The sequence below is a fragment of the Cebus imitator genome, unplaced genomic scaffold (assembly GCF_001604975.1).
Source record: "Cebus imitator isolate Cc_AM_T3 unplaced genomic scaffold, Cebus_imitator-1.0 Scaffold522, whole genome shotgun sequence".
Taxonomy (NCBI): Eukaryota; Metazoa; Chordata; class Mammalia; order Primates; family Cebidae; genus Cebus; species Cebus imitator.
The window spans coordinates 612805-637322 of NW_016107837.1; the positions used below are offsets into that span (position 1 = coordinate 612805).

A 24518-nucleotide genomic window follows, 5' to 3' on the forward strand; every position below is an offset into this window, starting at 1 on the left:
TAAAAAAAAAAAAAAAAAAGACCTAAAAAACTGAAACATCCGTATACAGAAAGGCTGGCTCTTGGGGGTATCTGGTGAACAGTTCCTTACACTGATGTGAACTTTCCCTAGCTGATAACAAGTGGCTCACCATGCCCAGATTATTTGAAATGCATGGTTTATACTGAATGCTTGCTTTCCTTCTGCGAGTCTGGAATTCTGGCTCATATTAGGCAGGGGGTGCCTGCATGGCCAGCATGTTGCTGTAGTTTCATGTGAGCCTCACGGGAGGAGAGGAAGCCTGTACACAGATCCTTCCAGGCTCCACCAGGACCACTTCCCTGTATAACCTGGCGGCACATCCTCACTCTGTCACTGTCATAAGTCTTAGCTGTGATTACAAACAATATGAAAATCCAAAATATCTGTATGGTAGAAACTATCATAAACAAAGCTGAAAGGCAAACTTGAAAAAACTAATTGTGACTCATATCTCAAAGGGCTAATACGTTGTACAAATCACAGGAAAAACATCAACAATCCATTAGACATAAGGATGTGTGCATAGATATTGACAAAAGAGGCAGAGCCCGTACCTTGTAGTTAGCATGCGTAGCTTTCAGGACATCATGCAGTTTGAGGTATGAAGGAAGGTGATAGAAACTCCCCAGTGATGAGGATTTACTTGTTGTAACAGGCCCCGAAGTATCAGACTGTCTAGAGGCTTTAAAAATACACACAAAAGATAAACTTAGATCAAAATAACTTGCCAAGTTTTAAAGAGATTACTGGAAATAATGAATTTTTTTAAAGCATCATGGTATGAAAATATTCAAATATTTCCTCTGACCTTTTGATTAACTAGAAGTAATGAGAAATTGACTAAAAAAAAAAAGTAGAGCCTAAGAAAAAAAAAAAAAAAAAAAAAAAAAAAAAAAAGAAGAGCGGTGTGCATAGCTGCTTTATTGTGGTTGGTTGTTTGCTTTGTGAGAAATCAGTTTGAGAATCATAGGAGCAGTTAATTCAAGGACCACTGGCCAATTCCAGAACCTCTCTGAGCCTAAGATTCCTTAGTGGCCAACAACTTCATGAGCCCGCCAAGTAATCAAACAGGGATGACGTAAAAATATTTTAAAGATGGTAAAGTGGTAAAGGCACAAACGTTATCATTAAACCGGTAGTAAATCTGACTGTGCCAAGCACTTTATACAATTATTCCACTCCAGTTTGAAGACTTTTGACTTGGAGTCCTTAGTTTATTTAATTCATCAGAAAGATGATAGACATACTGATAATTTTGCACATGTAAAGGCTGAGGCTTTTCAATAGGTAAATCTTCCATCTGTACTACAGCCAACCCTTAGAAAAGAACCCCTTTTAAAACACTTTAGGCCGGGTGCAGTGGCTCACACCTGTAATCCTAGCATTTTGGGAGGCTGAGGCAGGTGGATCACTTGAGGTCAGGAGTTCAAAACCAGCCTGGCCAACATGGTGAAACTCCGTCTCTACTAAAAGTACAAAGATCAGCTGGGTGTGGTGGCACATGCCTATAATCCCAGCTACTGGGCAGAGTGGGGCAGGAGAATTGCTTGAACCCACCAAGCAGAGGTTGCAGTGAGCTGAGATTGAGGCACTGTACTCCAGCCTGAGCAAAGAAGCAAGACTCCGTTTAATGTCTTGGTCAAGGATACAAAATTTCATTTATAGACAGGAGGAATGAGTTCAAGAGATCCGTAAAGCATGGTGACTGCAGTTAATAACAAGACACCATATGCAGGAAAATCACTGACAGAGTGGATTTTAAGTGTTCTCAACACAAAACAATGCCATGTGAGGTGATGCATAGGTTAATTAGCCATTCCACAAAGCATATGTATTTTTTTTCCTATTTTTTTTCTGAGACGGAGTCTTGCTTTGTTGCCCAGGGTGGAATGTAGTGGCATGATCTCAGCTCACTCCGCCTGCCAGGTTCAAGTATTTCTTTGGCTTCAGCCTCCCGAGTGGCTGGGACTACAGGTATGCACCACCATGCCCAGCTAGTTTGTGTTTTTTTTAAGTAGAGATAGGATTTCACCATGATGGCCAGGCTGATCTCGAACTCCTGACCTCGTGATCCGCCTGCCTCGGCCTCCCAAAGTTCTGGAATTACAGGTGTGAGCTAGCGCACCCAGCCAATGCATACATATTTCCAACATCATGTTGTACATCGCAGCTATTTATAACTTTGTCAATTATAAATAAATAGCCTTGATATAAATACCCACAAAACAAATGAGAGAACCATCACTGGCCCCTAGGCGCCAAGAGACAGCGTGAGAATGGGTTTGGAGGGAGACTGCATAGACAGGCAGACAGGCGTCCAGGACAGCAGAGGCAGCAGTCACTTCATGCTTTGCCAGGCTCCTCTCCTGCCCTGCCAGTACCCACCCAGAGCAGGATGGGTGGGAATTCGATAAGCTGCAGTCATACCTAAATCGTAGCCCCTTCCGTTCGGACATTTTCATGGGTAAAAAAAGGTCCTCCAAACTTGTGAATGGTGTAAGCTCCTCCAACTCAGATTAATTAATCTCTACTTTATCTCTCCTTTAGCTCTTCCAAGTGTAAACATTCCATTTCCAATCAGAATTTCTGACATATGAGAATCAATTTTTTCACTCACTGCATCTATTCCAAAGCATCTATACCACTTCGCTTACTGAGTATCAGGAGGCCTCTCCAACTATCGCCTGCGACAGGGAAGCACAGGAGGGAGAGGCTCCTTGCCAGGGCTGTAAGCCTGGAGGCTGCAGGGGCTGCATGTCAGCAGATGGCTCTTACAGATGCTTCAGACCAAAAGGTGGTCTGTGTATGCTAGTCATTAGTTTCTGATATCTTGAACCACACCTGGGGAAACATTCTCTCACTTTACTGATACGTATTATATTTCTATAAAATACCAGGTTACTTAAATCCTACATTTCTACATGACAGATGCTGCACTCCTGCCCCTCCCTTCCCCACATGTCTCCTACCTGCACTGGCCTCACTGCCTTTCTTGGGACTCAATGGTACAGATGCTTGTTCTGCTGGTTCTTTCTCCTTCCCCTTTCGTCGGATGGGACTTAGAGAAGGGGGGTTTGTTAGAGAAGGCAAGGCTGCCTAAAATAGAAAAACAAAAACAAGTGAAGTACAACAAAACAGAAACTGAAAATTAGAATATATGGTTTTACCGTTTATCAGAAAGAGCTAACCCATGTCATTCATATTGTTCTTGGACCCCTATTTGTACAGTTCAGACACTGCACACATTTTATTTCCTTTTATCCACACAACAGTACATAGTAGGGACTGGCCCACAACTTCCAAACAGGAGCACAGAGAACAAGTTGGAAGGAGCCCTCAGGCCCATACCCTCCAACAGCAAACAACCAAGGCATTCTGTGTTAGCCATGACATGAAAAGGGTACAAGGCAGCATATTTTTCTTTTTGTTTTTTTGAGACAGGGTCTCACTCGTCACCCAGGATAGGGTACAATCAGAGTTCATTGCAGCCTCAACCTTCCAGGCTCAAGCAATCCTCCTCTTCAGCCTCCAGAGTAGATGGGACCACAAGCACACGCCACCTCACTCAGCTAATGTTTTAATTTCTTGAAGAGACAGGACCTCACCCTATGATAGCCAGGCTGGTCTCGAACTCCAAGCTCAAGTGATTCTCCCATCTCAGCCTCCCAAAGTGCTAGAATTACAGGCATAAGCCACCATGCCCAGCCCAAAGCAGCACTTTAAACTCCCTTTTCTAAAAGAGGAAGTTTCTAAGAGGCTCAGAGAGGAAGTAACTTATTCAAAGTCGCAGCTGGTTAGCAGCAAAGCTAGAAGCCAGCAAGTCTAGATGTATCCATAAAGCCCAAATACACAACACATGAGAGAATGTAGAACATCCAGGCTCCCAACACTCCAGGAGGCAGCCATCATTAATCATCTGAACCTGGGAGGCGGAAGTTGCAGTGAGCAGAGACCGTGCCATTGCACTCCAGCCTGGGCTACGAAAGCAAAACTCCATCTCAAAAAAAAAAAAAACAGTAAGTGAACTGGTCTATCTTAAATCCATTGTGCAAAGAGTTAATATTTGTTTTGAAGCTGATTTTATTGCTTCACAGAAAAGCAACACTGTCCCTGAGATTAGCAGAACTTTCTACAACCATAGAAACGCTCTACAACTATGCCAGCTAGGACAGTAGCCACTAACCAAGATTTAAGGAGACATCAATGAGGTGCTTAGCCAGGAACATCAATTCTGAGCTTTCTTGGCTAATGCTGGAAACCTAAAACTAATGCTAGCTATTTCCCTCTTAGGGATAACAGTGATTGATGATACCAAAAGAGCTACAAAACACATGGTCACATTTTTTTTCTTTTGAGACACAGACTGACTCTGTCATCCAGGCTGGAGTGCAGTGGCATAATCAAGGCTCACCACAAACTCTGCCTCCCAGGTTCAAGTAATTCTCCTGCCTCAGCCTCCCGAGGAGCTGGGATTACAGGCATGCAGCACCATGCTCATCTAATTTTTTGTTTTAGCAGAGGTAGGGTTTCATGATGTTAGCCAGGCTGGTCTCGAACTCTTGGCCTCAAGTGATCCACCCGCCTGAGCCTCCCAAAGTGCTAGAATAATAGGCCTGCACCACTGCATCCAACCATATGGTCACATTTTGATGTTAAATTTAGTGTCACAATCTGAGCAAGTTTGTTCATTTAAAGCAAAAGAGAATAAAGAAGGGACAGATTACTAAATAAAGGTATTCTGGAACCCCACAGTCATTAGGGCTGTATTAATCCAACACCTGAGTGGGATGTTACCTTTATTGCAGGTCCAGGAGCCACGTCGTCCAGGACGTGAGCACAAATGTTAATCACCTTCAGCAGGTGGGAGAAGAGCTGCTCTACCATGGGCACCAGGGCCCGGTCCCCCAGGGCTGGCCAGACCTCCTCTTGCTTGGTGGCTGCTGGGTTGGCTTCTTCTTCAGAGGTCCATGAACTTCTCAGAGATTTGGGAGCACTGGCTGTGATAGGGGCATAGACATTACCTTCCCACCCTGATAGCACGAGAAGGGCAAACTGCTTGGGGAACTGAAGTCATTTAAGATCCTACCTATTTAGGCCTGTCTTAATAAAAAATAAAAATAAAAATAAAAGACCCTATCTGTGTTGAGAGTTGGTCAGACATCTGTGCCTGATATTCAACTGACAGGCCAAACTCAAGCTCAAACTGATGCTTCCCCTGCAAGTATGTGTTCCCAATATCCATGACTGTCACTGCCACACACCTGCCCAGGATGTGCAGTCATCCTGGGTATCTTGGTCCTGAAAACCAAAGTCCAGTTGGCGACCCAGGCCTGGTGATTCTGCCTCCTTCGTTCTCTTACCATCAGTGTCCTCCCGACAACCCCAAAGCAATTATCTTGGTTTAGACTTCCCATCTCCTGCCTTAGCATCAACATTAATCTCCTGAGTCTCTCTCCCTTCTCCTCCAGCCCACACTCAAGTTGGCTGAATGATCTTATTAAAATACTCATCTACCAGTCCCTTTCACAAAACTCTCCTATAGCCTCCTGAAGCAGAGTGCAGGTCCCAATTCTTTCATGGAGATTGGCAGCTTCTCCCCAAATCAGTTTCAATGGACCCTACCTTCCTTGCTGCCCACATCCTCCATGCTCATCGCCAAGCTGCTGCACCATCTCCCTGCTGTGCCCTTTCCCACCAGCCCAAGGAGAGTGATCATGGCCACTCTGTGTGACCACTGCACTTTTGTCTACATGTCTCCCCCTCTAATCTAAAACCGACTTGAGAATGGAGTCCATTTATTATACTTTCTTATCACCCCAGTGCCTGAGGCAGTGCTGGCATATAGTGCCCAATAAAATGAAATTCAAAATGAGTTTACTTGTAGTTAACTGAGGGGCTAGATTGGGATGAGGCTACTTTAAAATACTCAGCATAGAACAGCTGCCAACCATGCATTTATGCATATAGGTAACATCTGAAATTTGACTAAACGGACAAGCCATCACTGGCAATGACCTCTTAATAGTTTTCCCTCATTTGCTCGCCACCCCCATTCCCCATAAGAAAATCAAAATCCAACTCCTGGAGTCCCTGTTTCAAGTCAGCACCAGTACCTGCAAGCAAGTTTCCGGCCAAAATCAAAGCATCTTGATGGGCTGAGAGATCCAATGGGAACCAAGCTGATGAGAGCAGGGTCAGAATCATCGTGGCCATCCCAATGGTACAGCTCTTCCTACACTCATCTGAGGCACTCAGTGGGGGCACTCTGGAAGCAGACATTGGCAAGGTCAGATGATAGACAATTTTCAAGCAAACAATAATCTTTCTTTCTCTTGCCATTCCAAGAGGAAGGCATGTCACAACATAGTTCATACCAGCTCGGAAACCTCTTTCACTATTGTTAATCAACTAACATCTTTCCTATAAATCAAAGCTCCATAAAAATGAAGACAGAAATGAAATCAGGTAGATCTGATGAAAAGTACTGGGGCCTAAGTGTCCAATGAAGAAGGCTTCCACTAGGGCATACAACGATGGTTATATGCCAAACTAAACTGGAGCTGAGACAGCTACCCAGACATTTGGGCATCGTAATGTCATTGGGTAAACAGGCACAAAATAAAAGGGAACTGGCTGGGGTGAGCTCTTAATTAACATGGAAAAATAGTGTACTTGATACACAATGGGGCAGGTTTGACATGGTTAGTTTTCCTGATATTAATATTACACTGGTTCCCCGATGGTATCCTTTAATACCCCATATCTCCTAATAAAAATTACAGGAGGACAAATGGCAATCTCATATAAGCAGGACTACTCAGGGCTCAATCCCCTAGAAAAGACAGTATAAGTCAAACTACCAGCAGCCAAACCCCAACCACCTGAGGTGCTGACTGAGGATGAACAGAACATGAAATAGGTAGGGGAGAAGAGAAATCACAAACATCAAACCCTTGTGAACAGATGCAGAAATGAGATTATGGTATCTACCCATTTTTTTTTTAATTTTATCATTTAAATCTGTTTTAAATTTTAAAAAGTATTAGACCTGTATGTTTACTTTAATGGATTTTTAACTTTCTTTAAATTAATACATTCTAGTCCGATGCCAAAGTTGCTCAGAAGTCAAGTCTAGTGCTGGACCTATGACTTACACACGTTGGTTGCGCAGTCGGTATGTGTGCAAAGTGGGAAAGCAATCATTCTAGAGCAGAGAATGTAATCTACTTCAAGCAAATGTCAGTTGTTCATTCAGTGACACACAAGAAATCTGCAGGTTTACTTCCCAATGTGATGTGAGTCACCAAAATCATTCTCAGTAACTGATAAACAAAATGAAAGCTTATTCCTGAATGCTGGAGGAGACCTGAAATTATTTCGCAGATGCTAGGAGGGCCATCTACTGGAGGAAAGACATGTTGAAATAAAAGCTGTTAAAGTAAGTACAGTAGTTCCTAAATCATCACCATTTCATATGCTAGGTCACATTTAAGTGAAGAAAGGTTCCTGACCTTCTAATGCACAGTGAAGAATTCTGGAAAGAATCAAGCTAACAAGAAAAGTCTTTTGCCAGCATATGAAAATTCTCTTAAATGAACGCGAAGGTCAAACCCTCAAATTCCTCAATGTGCCTAAGAACATGCGGCATTCGATTCCCACAGCTGCTGTCACTAGTTTCACACACTAATACAGCGGAAACAAGTATTCCATCAGACGTGTTTCCAAAAAGCCAAATTGATAAAAGACTTAGAAAGATAAAGGGGACCCTAATAACTATGTACCATATTGTTACAGACAACTATGAACACATGCTGAGGAAAATACGTACCCACAGTGCCAGCCTAAACTCCAAATGCAAACCGGGAAGGCAGTGGAAAGGAGACACAGAGCTTCGCAGCACCCAAACTACAGAAGAAAGAAACAGCGAAATCACACCCAGACACCACGAGGGTTTATTGAATTTAGTCTCCTTTTACGCATTGTAAAAAGTGTAAACACTGGGAAGAAATCCGAGATCTGTATATGATAACCACAGGATATCCGTCCCACCATAGTACAACTTCCTACTTTGAACAGCTGAAATACGTGTTATTGGAATGGCAATTACATTCCAACAAAGAGAGGCTCCTGTGCTGCCCACGCCCTGGAATGCTCTCCCCAACTTCCACCCCTCAGCTGCCCCTGCACATCCTCAGAAGCTGAGCTCCAGCTGACTGTGTCATCCCCCCGACCAGCCTGCAGAGACCATAAGGGCAGGAATCCCGTTTTTACATCCCAAGCCTACAACAGTGTCTGATACATGTCAGCCACAATAAAAATAAATAAGCAAAGTTTACAATATTTTGAGCAAATCAAGGGAAGGCCATACTACAGACAGCCCAAACAATATTTAACTCTCTACGACATGCAAGTATTTCTTTTGTCACATAAAAAGGTTTAACCTAGTCACCAGCAAATTAACATTAATTTTCTATATTATTCTTTCTGATAACAAAAATTACATTTGCTCATTTTAGAAAATTTGAGAGTATCTGAAAAAATATAAAGAAAAAGACAAAAATTATCCACAATCCCAAAATCTATCTTGGTGATTATCTGCCAATGTGAGAAATATATATATGTACATTTTTTTTTGGAGATGGAGTCTTGCTCTGTGTCCCAAGCTGGAGTGCAGTGACACAATCTTGGCTCACTGCAACCTCTGCCTCCCAGGTTCAAGCAATTCTCCAGCCTCAGCCTCCCGAGTAGCTGGGATTACAGGCACGTGCCACCATGCCTGGCTAATTTTTGTATTTTTAGTAGAGACGAGGTTTCACCATGTTGGCCAGGCTGGTCTCAATCTCTTGACCTCATGATCCACCCACCTCAGCCTCCCAAAGTGCTGGGATTACAGGCATGAGCCACCACGCCCGCTTTATTTTCAATTTTATGTCTTTCTAAATTGGCTGTATTTTTTTGAGTGTGTATTACTTTAATAATCAGGAAAAAGTAGTTCTTTACGTTCCTGTTGGAGTAAGCCAAGATTCTTTTCACAGAAGCACAATTTCTTAGCAAGCCCCACATATAAGTAAGAGCTCTAATACAAACACCTCACCATAAGATGACCATATAACTAACTGGCCATACAAACCACCAAAAATTGCTAAATTTCATTAACACCAATTGAGAAAGAGACTTACTGTGAGTGCTCTCGTGGTTGATGTGATTAGTTCATGAGAAACCGCCGCAATAACTCTTGAAAGGTTATTTTCCATAGTGACATCTGTTATACTTGGTAGTAGGTTATAGCCTCTATATATTCTAATAAGAAAAATACAGACTTAAAATCTACTATTAAAATATATATTTTTAAAGATCAAATGGCATTTAAAAGTTTAAGACTGAAGATTAAAAGAAGTTAAGAAGCCTCAGCTTTTAAGTGAAAGAGGGACTGGAAATGGATTTGATCACTGTTCCATAACAAGGGCTGCATGCATTCCCTGCCTTCGTCCAAGTCTGCCCCAAACACGTGGCCCTGCAGCTACACTCCCCTCACAGCACTGCTTACAATCTCTTTAAGTTGAAATACATGCTTCATGAAGTTATTCCTGCTTCCAGGAAAAAAGAAATCCTTTCTCCGCTTCTGAGCTCCCATGGCACTTTTTCGTATTCCATTCATGCTACCTTACAATTTCTACCCCCATTATAGTTCTGTACAAACTCTAATTCCTTTAGAACACGTGGAAAAAGGCAAAAAATAAAACAAATTATAATATCCCAACTGTTTGAATAAAGCCAATCTGATTTTGTATCGCTCACAGAGAAACTCAACAAAACTAATGAGATTATGATTTTAAGTTAACACATGAATACTAACAGAACAGGTAGCTAAGAAGCTCACACTGCTGCTCTACAATTGGTAATTGTGTCTGTCACGCAAGACCCAATTAAGCACACCTGAATTGTCAAGGACCTGCTAAAGTTTGGAACTGGGAAACTCTTCAAAGTACTAGTTAGTAACCAATGTTAATGATATCTGAGTTGGTATCTATTAATAAAGATTCATCGGCAGGGAGGGGTGGCTCACGCCTGTAATCCCAGCACTTTGGGAGGCCAAGGCAGGCAGATCACAAGGTCAAGAGATAGAGACTATCCTGGCCAACATGATGAAACCCTGTCTCTACTAAAAATACAAAAATTAGTTGGGCATAGTGGTGCCCGCCTGTAGTCCCAGCTACTCAGGAGGTTGAGGCAGGAGAATCACTTGAACTCGGGAGGCGGAAGTTGCAGTGAGCCGAGATCGAGCCATTGCACTCTAAACTGGCAACAGAGTAAGACTCCGTCTCAAAAAAAAAAAAAAAATCATCTTCTGAAATGACACTTAGAAGCAACAATTTATTATAACTTATCAAATTCCTGATAATCAAATACTCTTTCACTGCTTCTACTTATCTTAAAAGAGTATTTTTTACCCTGAATCTTTTCAAAGAGAGAAAATGCCAGTTCTGAGGTTAAACAAAGGAAATTATCTGAAGGGAAAATATTAAGGTGGTCAAAGAAAATATTTCCATGTGTTTTTTGGTTTTTTGAGACAGAGTCTCACTCTGTAGCCCAAGCTGGAGCACAATGGCACGATCACCAGGGCTCAAGTGATTCTCGTGCCTTTGCCTCCTGAGTAGCTAGGATTACAAGCGGATGCCACCACGCCCGGCTAATTTTTTGTATTTTAGTAGAGGTCGGGTTTCGCCAGGTTGCCCAGAGTGGTCTCGAACTCTGGAGCTCAGGCAATCTGCCCGCCTGGGCCTCCCAAAATGCTGGGATTACAGGCTTGAGCCACCACGCCCAGTCTTTCATGTGTTTTTTTAAAGCAGTCTTTATATGAGAAAAGTTGTTATTTATTTAGGAATTACAACTTTGAAATTTGATAAGGAAAGTTTCAAATTAAGGGAAAAAAGCATCAAGTGATCATTTAAGCTTAGAAGTCATTCAGTCCAAGTTTTGTAAAACACTGTTACTCAACAGAAAAAAAGAGTATCATATAAAGTCAATTTTTAAAATAACATTTAAAAGACAAAATTAAAAAGCACAAGTCTTACCACTTCTGCAATCTCCTTTGCAAGCTAGAATTCTAAAGATTATAATTTCATTAAAGCACTCTGTCCTACTCATCTAAGAATCAGATGTGGTCATTTGATGCAATATTCAAAGGTCCACAACAAATGAGAATGGTAATCGCTACACATCACTGAACTAGTGGATAACCCTAAAGAGCACTGCTCACGTAAACTCAATGGGCATGACAGAGTACCATCCTCGTTAAAGGTAACACAACTCAAGTGAAAACTTTTAACAGGTAATACGTGTCACACACAAAAATACAGCTGTCAGCACATGGAATGCAATAAATTCATTAAAAGATTCGCCATGTCACAGCTGTGTGATTGCAGCAGGGCTAAATACAGAGGTGATGTGGTCAATCCTCAAAAGAATAATATCCTATCAAAGAACTGACCTACATTCAAACATCCTGAACTAAAGCTCTTTTCTAGAAAATAAAATGTTTTCAATTAAAGCCTAAAGAAACGCATCAGGAAAGGGCATTTTCCCGACAACGTCAGGACGCCACCGGGTCAGCGTACCTGGTTATTGTGCTGACGGAGAAATGAGATGGAGGCTGCGTCTCATGCATGAGAAGTTTCAGGTAAACACTGCTTTGATCTCTTGCCACGGCCACTACTGGATCAGCTTGTCCTTGGTCACATTTATAAAACAGTTTTGGGACGAGCCTAACACAAAAGTAAGGTTGATTTGCTTAAGAAAGTAGCTGAAACTCACCTGTGATAGACCACCTCCTCCCTGCAGGTGGCTAAGCCAACACCTCTGGTTGCCAGCAGGCACCACTTCCCACCCCCTTTCTCAGGTGGCGTTCTTCAAACACATGACAGCAGTGTCGCCAATCTCAGGGTCACTTTCTCACACAGCCACTCTGACATAACTGGCTGCTGTACTTTTTTTTGTTTTCTAGGACAGAGTGTCACTCTGTCGCCCAGGCTGGAGTGCAATGGCGCAATCTCCGCTCACTGCAACCTCTGCCACCCAGGTTCGTGCAATTCTCCTGCTTCAGTCTCCCAAGTAGCTGGGACTACAGGCACTTGCCACTTCGCCCAGCCAATTTTTGTGGCTTTAGTAGAGACGGAGTTTCACCACGTTGGCCAGGCTGGTCTTGAACTCCTCACCTCATGATCCACCCACCTCAGCCCTCCAAAGTGCTGGGATTACAGGCATAAGCCACCACACCTGGCCAGGTGCTGTACTTTCCTTTTTCTGTCATAAAATTAAGTCCCTTTCTATTCACACTATGAAATGCTTTAATTAAAAACCAACTTTGAAAGCTCTCTTTCTAAACCTTTTGATCAATATCCACAAAGTGCTAAACACTTGTCCACAAAGTACTGAGCACAGAGCAGGTCTGAATCCCGGCTGCATCCCTTAGGCAATTTTGCAATTTTGTCTGCAAAACTCTCCGAAACACTCCCAGATGGCAAAGCTTCAGCTGAGATTCCTAACAAATCTAAACTGAATTCAAATGCAGAATACTGGCAACATTTTCCTACAAAAACAGAAGCGCTCATATCTGCCATCAATACTCGGTAATACTTTTAGAAACAATCAGCTATTTTACCATATTGGTTTGCAAATCCCAGTATCTTTAATAAAAGTCTCTTTCCTCTATGGAGGTTTGATCAGGAGTATAGTTTTTTCTAGAATATAAGAAGAAATTGGCTGGGTATGTATGTTGCGTATAGTGGCTCATGCCTGTAATCCCAGCCCTTTGGGAGGTTGAGGCAGGAGCGGGGTGGGGGTGAGGCGGGGAGAGAGACACCGCTTGAGGCCAGGAGTTCAAGACCAGCCTGGCCAATGTGGCAAAACCTCATCTCTATTAAAGATACAAAAATTAGCCAGGCATGGTGGCACACTTCTATAATCCGAGCTACTCGGGAGGCTGAGGAAGAAAAACCACTTCGGGAAGCAAAAGTTGCAGTAAGCCGAGATTGCGCCACTGTGCTCCATCCTGAGCTACAGAGCGAAACTGTCTCAACAAACAAACAAAAAAGAAGTTGCTATCACTTACAGAAAATGGTAAAGCTGCAAAATCTCTGAATAGGCAAGTCATACAAACCCATTAAGTAAATGAAAAGTGTGTCTCACAAGCAATCAAAGAATGCAAATTACAATGATGAAAATGAAAAAGAATATATGCACCAAAATGTAACTTTGGTTTTCTTTCACTAGTTTGATTACAAAGATTATTTCCTTTTTATATTTTCCTTAAATTTTGTTCATTAAATATGTATTATTTTCAAAAGAAGGTAAGTTATTTTAAAAAGAACTATCACCCAGATGTGGTGGCTCATGCCTGTAATCCCAGCACTCTGGGAGGCCAAGGTGGGTGAATCACTTGAAGTAAGGAGTTTGAGACCAACCTGGCCAACATGGTGAAAGCCCATCTCTACCAAAAAATACAAAAATTAGCTGGCAGTGGTAGAATTCCTGGAATTCCTGGAAGAGCCACCGGCAAGAGCCAACTGTAATCCCAGCTTCTTGAGAGGCTGAGGTGGGAGAATCACTTGACACTGGGAGTCAGAAACTGCAGTGAGCCAAGATTGCACCACTGCCCTCCAGCCTGGGCATCACAAAGTGAGATCCTATCTCAAAAAATAAAAAATAAAAAATGAAAAGAAGTATCAACTTCTGCGTTAAACACTGATACATATTTAACCTTTTTTGAAATATTTGCATTGGTGAGAAGAATCAGACACAATCACATTCTGGTATGTTTCTGCTGTATGTTCTCAGGAGGGAGAACTGAGCTGTGGGTATGCAAGGGCACACAGAGGGGTATAATGGACACTGGAGACTCACAAGGCAGGAGGCTGGAAGGAAGGTGAGGGACAAAAAACTACATATTGGGTACAAAGTACACTACTCGGGTGACAGGTGTACTAAAATCTGACTTCACCATGTAACCAAAATTCACCGATGTCACCAAAAATTCAGCCATGTAACAAAAAACCACCTGTACCCCAAAAGCTATTGAAATTTTAAATATATATATATATATACACACACACACATACACATATATATAAAGACAGAAAAATGATACGTTTCAAGAAAAAGAAATTTAAAAAAAGAAAAATGATACGTTTCTGAAGACCAGTTTCACAGTAAGTACCAAAAATTATTTAAAAATCCATTTCTAGGCTATCTACTCAAGAGAAATGAAAACACATCTACACAAAATCTTCTAGGCAAATGTTCACAGTAGCATAATTCATAAATTAGCCAAAACGTGGACTCAATAATAACCATCTGATGGACAGATAAAATATGGTATTATTCATTTAATAGAATACTTTTGACAATAAAAATGAACCAATTACTGACATATGCTACAACACAAACAAATCTCAAAAATTAAGTGAAAGAAGCCAAATGCAAAAGTCCATCTATAGTATGACCCCAGTTCTATAAAATTTCCAGAAAACACAAATCTTTGTGTTGGTTTGTTTTGAGACAGAGTCTCTCTCTCTGTCGCCCAGGCTGGAGGGCAATGGCACGATCTCTGCTCACTGCAACCTCTGCCTCCAGGGTTCCAGTGATTCTCCTGCCTCAGCCTCCTGAGTAAGCTGAGATTACAGGCATGTGCCACCACACCAGGCTAATTTTTGTATTTTTAGCATAGACGGGGTTTCACCATGTTGGCCAGACTGGTCTCGAACTACTGACCTCAAGTGATCCGCCCAACAGAGGCGTGAGTCACTGCGCCTGGCAAAAATACCAATCTTAAGGGACAGAAAATAAGATGAATGACTGCCTAGGAGTGGGAACGGGAACCAGAGGTTACTGCAAACGTGCACAAAGGATACCTCTGGTGTGATAGAAGTGTGATAAAATTGGAGTTTACTATATACTCAAAATGAGTAAGTTTCAAGGAATGTAAATTACACCTCCACAAAGCTATTAGAAATTTTGCTTTAAATTCAAAGCCTGGCCTTGTAACTCAACTTCCAGGAATTCTCAGAAAATTACACACAAACATTTATATAAAATAGTTAACTGCCAAAAAAATTTATATAAAATTTTATCACAACCACACACACAATAAGACAACGACCCATAACTAAAATTACTGTTGCATAAGATAAGAGGAAAAATGATAAAATCTTCAGTGAAAATTGTCAGATTACAAAATTGCATGTAATTTTGACCCAATTTTGAATAAGAAACTCATAAAGTGTATACAGCAAAATATTAACAGTGATTACCTCCAGGTAGTAGCAGAATTGAAGGTGATTTTATATTCTTCTTAGTGCCATTCTCTATAGTCCAAAATTTTTACAATGAAAGTGCATTACTTTTACAATGGAAAGCTAGTATTCTGTTGTGTTTTAATTATAATTTTTGACTCATGGTAATGGATTTTTCTTCTTGATAGTTTAAGAGCAGAACGGCTGGAATAAGCTCAGATTCAGGAATACTGCCCTACATCCTTGGAATTCTTCCCTCTCTTTCCATTCTCATACCTTTTAGTACTTCAACCAAAAAAGTAAAAGAGAAAAAATACTGGTAAATACCTAATTAATGATGCTGCGGCAACATGTCGCACCCTGGGGTCTTCATCCCCAAGCAAATGGATGACAACATTATTGAGCACTCGTTCTTGCAGTTTTAAAAGCTTTGGAGAGAAGGATAACAAAAATAAACATCAACTTGTATTTGACTAAATTTTAGCAAGATACTTTGGAAAGCTCGTGAGGAAGAACTCAAGATTACTAGACTTAAATCCATATCACACGATTACAACTTCCATGATATAAACTGTGAAATAAACAGATCTAAAACATGATGAAAGCATTCAGAGAAATTCCACAGCACAAGGAAAGCCTCATTTTCACCTCCTTATAGATAAAACAGCATCTCACAAAAATAAGCTGCTTACCCCTGTATAATGATGAGCCCCTCTGTGTAAGTTTTCTGCTTTTGCCTCCAAAAAGCTCACCAGCCTAACAAAAAAGCACATTTAACAATGAAATCATTTAGTTACCCAGTAAACACTGCCAGCTTGCTCCAGAGCAGGCTCATCCAGGTGCCCTGGAAGGCCCTTGGGCAGCACTTACTCAAAACAACAGAAAAGGCCAATGGCTTTAAATAAACAGACGTGTCATTCCTCTCACAATTCCAGACTCAATACAACAGTACTCAGCAAATTCCTCTTCTTTTTCTTCAAAATAAATACTATTTCAAAAGACTCTAAAAGTGCCCTCCAGAATTAGCTCAAACCACAGAAGGGGCAAGCTGGGCCCTCCACAACCTGCTACCTTGCTCACTCACCCATGCTCAGCAGCCCTATCTGTGGGTGGAAGCGAGAACAATCCCAGATTTACAGACATTCTAAGGATTAAATGAAATAACCCATGAGGGCTCTATAAAAGGTGGCTTGGGAAAAAACAAAACAAACAAACAAACAAAAACCTGAATTATAAAGGGAAATTTCCCTTCTAAAAGAAAGTACTGAAAGAAAACTTCTCCAGCAAAAACTTTACCCTTAGAAAATGAAAGTTCCAACACAGCTCAAGTTTTTTTGTTGTTGTTTGTTTGGTTTTTTGTTTTTGTTTTTGTTTTTTTGAGACAGAGTCTCTCTCTATCACCCAGGCTGGAATGCAACGGCGTGATTTCGGCTAAGTGCAACCTCCACCTCCCAGGTTCAAGCGATTCTCCTGCCTCAGCCTCCTGAGTAACTGGGATTACAGGTGGGCGCCAAGAATGCCAGGCTAATTTTTGTATTTTTAGTAAAAGTAAAGACGGAGTTTCACCATGTTTGCCAGGCTGGTCTTGAACTTCTGACCTCGTGATCCGCCCACCTCGGCCTCCCAAAGTGCTAGGATTACAAGCGTGAGCCATCACGCCCAGCCTCAAGTTATTTTTTAATTATAACAAAATACAAACCAGCTGTTTTACCTAGGTTCAGTATGATGACTATACTCTTTTTCAACAAGCAGAATATAAGCCGCAGTTTTAAAAGTTTAAGACAAAGATGAAAACTTCTAAGTTCTTTTATTCCCACCATCCAGAACACCTACATGACTAGGAGTATCAAAAAAATAAATCTACTCTTCTACTTATATTTTATTTACTTTTTTTCTTCTACTTATATTTTAAAATTCTAGGCCAGGCACAGTGGTTCATGCCTATAATCCCAGCACTTTGGGAGGCCAAGACTGGAGGATCAGTTGAGCCCAGGAGTTTTGAGACAAGCCCGGGCAACGTAGCAAGACCCCATCTCTACAAAAAATAAATATTGGCCAGTGTGGAGACACACACCTATTGTCCTAGCTAATCAGGAGGGTGAGGCAGGAAGATCATTTGAGTCCAGGAGTTCAAAGCTGCAAGGAGCTATGACTGTGCTCCTGCACTCCAGCCTGGGCAACGGGGCAAGATCATGTCTCAAATAAATTAATTAAAATAAAACTCCAAGCACAGGGCAAAGTTCAGCAAAAAGCCACTGGGAGGAGAAAATCATTGCCCTCTACCTAAACCACTAGATTTCTGATGGACAGGGTACTTGGTAACATCATTCCTCACATCAAGTGACCCCAGGACTTTCAATTGAGCTTAGTTCATGCAATCTAATGGGCGTGACTCACTTACCTGAAGTCGATCTCAGCAAGGGTTTCCAGAAGCTCCGTCCTCACCAGCCAGTAGGAACTGTTCCTCAGCGTCAGCACATCGATGATCAGCTGCAGTCCTAACTCACTGTAGCTGCTGCTGCAGAGACTCATGACACAATGCTGGAACACAAGGTCCGAGGCAACAGGGCAGCAGGTTAGCCCCACTCAGCAGCCACATTTTGGCGGTCTGAGAGCCGCCACTCTTAGACAAACAATGTTCTGGGTTTAACTGCAACCAGGATGTTGTGCTTTTCCCACACCTCTCAAGAACATTCATGGTATATAGTTTATCTCAATAAATACAAGCTTAAAAGTAAACGTGACCCTTTGACATAACTGTTTCTCTCTTACTTCCATTTCTGCTATGTCATGGCTTCAACTCGAAATGGGCAACTTCACAAACATTGATCAGTGTTACAGAGGGGCCTGCCACACGGCCCTAACACTACTTCTAAATAAATCTCAGACCCAAGGTAGGAAAAAGGGACCTACACCAAGGACCACCCCACTATGTCACTATGTACTCCAAGGCACAGGAAAACAGAACAAGCCCCGGCTGCTGTACCCCTCCCCTGCAGCCCCAAGCACCCGCATGGCTGACACACAAACCCCCCCGCTAGCCACAAGACTGAGCTGTTAGCACATTTCCCTCCACTCAAGAAAGATACAACTGACTGAAACAAAACCTGGAAACTAGAGAAAAATTACTGTCAGGTGTGACATTTTAAAAAGGGGAGGTATCCCACAAATTTGACAACTGTAGGTTTTTTGTTTTGATTTTTACTGGTTAATTTTTATTCTTGTTGACTGGCCAGTTGTGACTTATGAGCCAGCTGGTATGGAAAGGTTCAACATGCTATCACTTACAGAATTGAGGCTGTGTCACTTCACATAAAAACAGAGGTTGATTAATCCCTAAGGCTCATTTTAACTCTGACCATTCTACAGGCCTAATAGAGTGGGTTTTTTAATTCAACAGGTTATTATTACTATTCTTATTTTCGAGACAGTCTCACTCTACTGCCCAGGCTAGAGGCCAGTGGTGCAATCACGTCTCACTGCAGCCTTGATCTCCAGGGCTCAAGCAATCCCAGCTCAAGCTTCCCAAGTAGCTGAGAGTAGGTATGCACCACCACAGCCGGCTAATTGTGTTTTTTGTTTTTTGTTTTTAATTTTCTGTAGAGACAGGGTCCAACTACATTGCCCATAAACTCCTGGGCTCGAGCAATCCTTCCACCTTGGCCTCCCAAAGTGCTCAGATTACAAGCGTAAGTCACCGTGCCCAGCATATTCAAAAGACTTTAATGACAGGTTATTTGTAAATATATCCTTTAGGAAAAGGTCTATTTCAAACAAATATTCTGAGAATTAAAACTTAGGTTTATTGAACATTAACTTTATTGGCAATGTTTTCTTTCTGAAGCTGAGAGATGGATACATGGTGGGTATTACTGTGTACAGCTTTAGGGTATACGGAAATATTTCCTATTAAGCTCCAATTTTAATTGTAGTGATGATAAAATGTCCACTAATTGAAGAAATGGTTTCCACAGAAGATTATGCTCACCCTCACAGCTGTACAAGCCAACTTGCAAGTAACAGAAGACTCATCCTTCAATGTTTTCCGCAGCAAAGGAATGCAATCCGCCAAAGAAAATGTATTTCCTAAGCAGAAGAACAAGGAACAAACATCATCATGTAAACTTCATACTTGGTAATGATACTGAGAAGAAACGCAGCTGAAAAACTGGCCGTTACCTGTCAGGGTTCTAATGGTGCCCATCCAATCTCCCACATGGAAGCGGGATCTGCTGAGGATGGAGCAGATGAGGGTCCCACAGAGAATGGCAGTGGCTCCTCGGACCTGTGGGTCTCCGTGATCAATGTAGTTCAAGATGTCTGAGACATACTGTTCCTCTGTGGAGACAGATTGCCCCACCATGGAACAATTCCCTACCATCAACTTTCTGACTCAAAACAAAAGCTTGATTCTCAGGAAAGAGAAAAAGAGGTGCGAAGAGAAGATCCATATTCAGAAATGACTTCACTATAATAACCATAAGTGATGAAAAAAAAGTTTCAGGATTTAAGGATTACAGATTCATTATATTGCCAATACATCCTCAATACAACAGACTCTCCAGATTATAATTCTGGGTTGTCAGACAATAATCAAAATTCCAAATTTCACTTTAAAAAGATTAGTAAAAACCTTAACTATTACACACTTACGTAATATAAATTCAAAAGCACAAGTGTACCCTCTCATCCAAAGAAAAAGAGAGAAAGAGAAGGCAGGAGGATGATGTCTGCTCCATAATGAGCATGCATGCGGCAGAGACACGGGTCCATTGCTACCTCAGCTCATCTTGGTTGCCACTCACCCAAGTGTGAATGCTTGGCCTGGCTCAGTATAACCCAGCGCAACTGTGACCATGCACAATTTGTGCTTTAGGTTTAAACCCGATGTGTATATAAATTGGCTCTTACATGCCCAGGTTTCTATTTTTTTCTCTATGGGTTTCATCTAAAGGGAACCAATGAAACTAAGAATTTACTATTCATAAGTTTTCAGAAGAGCTACAATGCAGGTCAAATACCCCAAATAAACTCAAAACACTTACTGCTCTAAAACTAAAATAGTCAATACTGAAATAGTTTTTACAATAATGATTAAATCTGAGAAAAAGATGTAAACTTTTAACATACCAGGGTATTCCGTGGTGTCAAGAGGAACTTTATAGAGTTTGCTGAAGAAAGACTCCGGGTGAAGGGCCACAGCCGCTCCCACACAGCTGAGGGCCAGGGCCTTCACGCTGACCCTCACATCCCTGTCCGGAACCAGCACTGCCAAGAAATCACCCAAGCCACCTTCAGCCTCAAACAACAGATAGTTTTCAAATGAGCAAAGCTAGACCCAATAATCCACCTGCTCCCATCATTTCTTCCTTTCCCCTCAGTTAGTGAAAACCAAACTCACCCCCCGTTTCCACTGCCTCTGGGGCACACAAGGCAAAAGCAGGCCACGAAGCTGACCTCTGAAACCTGGTTATTTCCTCCAACTCCACACTTGCCCTACTTTACTCACCATTTTTTCCCCCCGTTAGCAAAAACGAAGCAGATAAAAGGCGGACACAATGGACAAGAGGTGCAGAATCATCATCGGTGGACTGACCGATGTCACCTTTGATGCGGCAAGGCTAGAAAGGAGACAGCGACACTTGTTTGTCTCATACTCAACCAATACATTCATGCATTAGTTCATTCAACAAATAGTTCTCGAGCAGCATTTACGCTAGGTGCTGGGGATAAAGAAATGCCCTGGTCTGTGCCCGTATGCACACATGACCTCACAGAGACCACGGCCAAGCAGAAACAGACAAGCCAGAGGCAGCAGGACACTGTGTCACAGGGCTGTGGCAGGGGATGAACACAGTATGCAGGGAAGGCGGGCATGGTAAGAAGGCAGCCAAGACCAGGCATTCAGGAAAGCCTGCTCTGAAAGCAAAGCATGAGTGGTCTTCTACGGCACAAGCAGAAACTACTCGGGGAAGGAAACAGCCTGGGAAAGCTGGTAAGATGAAGTGGGCCTGGTAGATGGGACTAACTGTGAAACCCTAGTTCTTGCCCTTGAGGAATTAAAAGTGAAGACCATTACATTTACATGTAAAAAGATAATATAAAGAGAGACTTAAAACAGTTCAATAGAACCAAAACAAGAAATGTTGCAAGGCCATACACAACAATAAAATGAATGGTCCAATCAAACAAGGAAACATTGAGTACAGAACCGATTTCTCTGGGGTACACTCTCAAAGGAGGCAGAACTCAGGCAACTTTGAAGGCGGTGGTAGTACCCGGAGAGGCAGCAAATAACAGGCCTGGGAAGAGCTGCTATTTAAAGGGGAAATTTTAAATCCCAGGGATGGGAAAGCAATAAAGCAGACAGTAGCCAGGGCGACTTTAAATCCTCATGCAAGCTCGCAAACACCAAAGCGTCTCGAGCCTACATCCCTCACCTTGTTTTCTTGATCACCCGATTCAGCAGCTTCATCTCTTGACACAAATTTATCAACACTGCTGTCAGAAGGCTGCCTGCTGTGACTCATGTTTTTCAATAAATGTGCTTGTTGAAGGGCTTTAAAAACAGAGAAATCAAGATTAAGTGACAAATTTCCACATACAATGCAATTATACATTTATGCTAAGATAACTTGAAAGTATAGGATTTAGATCAAGAAAAAGTATGATTATTCCTCAGTTAATCATTTTCATCGGCTATTCAGAACTCAGAAAACAATATCAAAGGATTTCTTCTTGGAAGCAAAGACACAATTAAGATGTCCAGGGCTGAATACGAGACCACTTTATAGCACATCACCTGCAGTCCACATACCCATGGAAGAGTTCCTGAAGGCCTCTGAGGCTTCATCAGGAAGAACACCTGTGGCTTCCTCATCTTCATCCTGGGGCTGTCCAATCTGCAGGCCCAAATACTGGCTGTCAGCACCGTCTAACACCTAAACAGTTCAAGGGGGGGCTGTGAGAATTCTGAAGTGTGATCACCATGGGACAAGCCCTCCAACATGGAAAGGCGAGAGGAAAGAGCACATTTTGCACACGGAACACAAGTGCGCTCATCTGTCGTCTATTCAAATGGACAGAAACGCAAGTGTGGAAACTGCTTATGATCACTCATTACCACATCATGAAAAGCTTTGATAGCTCTAAAAATTCCAAAGAAATTCCAATGTGGAAATTTCTTTTGAATATGAAAAAGAAAAACCCACACAAAAACATTTGTCTTCAAAAACAAATTTTACAGCAAGCTGGAAATATGACGACAAAGCTTTTAGACAAAAAACCCAACAATGTAACAGGTTATCTCCTAAATTGCAGAGACTAAATCTACTAAATTTCGGGCATGGTATTTCATATGTTTAGCCATCAGTTTGGGGCATGTGTCTACATCACAGGATGTTTCACATCCACTTGAAATGTCCTGTGTAATTTACCTTAAAAAACTGAGCGATGGACTCTAAAACTACCAGCAAATTACCAAAATATTGTTTAATTAAGTTTGTTAACTACTATACTATTAGGTAAAACACTCGATACAAATTCTTAATTAAAATTGGGATGTAAAAGCAACTCCATTTCTGGGTATTTAGCCATAAAAATGGAAAGCAGAGTCTCCAACAGATATCTGTACACCCACGTTCGTAACAACATGATTCACAATAGCTAAAACGTGAAAGCAATACAAGTGCCCAAGGACAGAGGAATGGAAAAGCAAAATGTGGTCTATCCATACAACAGAACAGCATTTGGCCTGAAACATCAGGAAGTTCTGACACAGGCTACAATATGGATGAGCTTTGGGACACTATGCTAAGTGAAACAAGTCAGTAACAAAAGCACAAAAACTGTGTGACTCCTCAAGTATATGAGAACCTAAAGGAGTCAAATTCAGAAGACAGAAAGAACGGTGGTTGCCAGGGATGTGGCGGGGACAGAAGAATACAGAGTTCAACGAGAACAGAGTTTCAGTGTTACACGATCAAAAGGTTACAGAGATGGATGGTAGTGATGATTCCAGAACATTATTTAAATGTATCAAATACCACCGAACTGTATACGTACACAATGGTTAAGAAGATAAATTTTATGTTATTCCTATTTAACCATAATTTTTAAAACTAGAAAAAAAAGAAGTATAAAACTCAATATAGACTTGTGCCAAACTTTATTAGACTACCCATGAGGGTTTCTTGTCCACTAACTTAGAGATCAGAGGTATTTAAGCCTATGCTGCTATAAAATGGGACATGTTGTAAAAGTTTTTTGGAAAGTTGAAAGTGCTTAAAATAATGCACACTATCAATCACATTTCATTCAGACCACAGATCTGTTCATAATAGGCTCCTTAAGGGTTTTTAAAAATAATTATTTAACCAGGGCCCAACAAGGCCTTAAAGAATGTAAAATGCACTCAATTTTAGCAGAGTTCGTATAATCAACTAATCCAATTTTTTACCTCAGTGTTCAACACAAAAGACACTAAGCTGTTTCCTTCAGTGAAGGTACCAGATGAGGTCAAGCTCTCCATTAATGGTCTAAGCCGCACTGTCATTAGGGGTATTAGACAAGAAGAGAACAAGTAGGAGGGTTCAGGTCTGGGTCTCCAGGGAAGATCTCAAAAGACGGCAGATGGCAGGGCTGGGCATGGTGGCTCACAACTGTAATCCCAGCCCTTTGTGAGGCCAAGGTGGGTGGATCACTTGAGGTCAGGAGCTCGAGGCCAGCCTGGCCAACATGGTAAAACCCCATCTCTACTGAAGATACAAAAATTAGGTAGGTGTGATGGTGCACACCTGTAATCCTAGCCTCTCAGAAGGCTGAGGCAGGAGAATCGCTTGAGCCTGGGAGGCGAAGGTTGCAGTGAGCCGAGATCGTGCCACTGCACTTCATTATTTATTTATTTATTTATTTATTTATTTATTTTTATTTTTGAGACAGAGTCTTGCTCTGTTGCCCAGGCTGGAGTGCAGTGGCACAATCTCGGCTTACTGCAACCTCCACCTCCTGGGCTCAAGCAATCCTCCTGCCTCAGCCTCCCTAATAGCTGGGATTATAGGCACATGCCACCATGCCCAGCTAATTTTTGTATTTTCAGTAGAGACAGGGTTTCACCATGTTGGCCAGGCTGGTCTCAAACTCCTGACCTCAAGTGATCCACCTGCCTCCGCCTCACAAAGTGCTGGCATTATAGGTATAAGCCATCAT

General features: G+C 41.8%; 1 protein-coding gene across 1 annotated transcript in view; it reads right to left on the reverse strand.

Moving 5' to 3' along the window:
- The window catches only part of HTT (huntingtin), a 143266-nt gene that overhangs the window by 81143 nt on the left and 37605 nt on the right, over positions 1–24518 (reverse strand). The window contains exons 12-27 of the mRNA XM_017514327.2: positions 22129–22252; positions 21752–21870; positions 20821–20932; positions 20442–20579; positions 19491–19649; positions 19300–19397; positions 17713–17852; positions 16004–16067; positions 15639–15739; positions 11640–11786; positions 9201–9321; positions 7850–7926; positions 6135–6286; positions 4816–5018; positions 2991–3117; positions 576–703 (exon numbers count right to left, since the gene is read on the reverse strand). Coding sequence (XP_017369816.1) covers positions 576–703; positions 2991–3117; positions 4816–5018; positions 6135–6286; positions 7850–7926; positions 9201–9321; positions 11640–11786; positions 15639–15739; positions 16004–16067; positions 17713–17852; positions 19300–19397; positions 19491–19649; positions 20442–20579; positions 20821–20932; positions 21752–21870; positions 22129–22252 — 2010 coding nt within the window. The remainder of the gene's footprint in view (positions 1–575; positions 704–2990; positions 3118–4815; positions 5019–6134; positions 6287–7849; positions 7927–9200; positions 9322–11639; positions 11787–15638; positions 15740–16003; positions 16068–17712; positions 17853–19299; positions 19398–19490; positions 19650–20441; positions 20580–20820; positions 20933–21751; positions 21871–22128; positions 22253–24518) is intronic.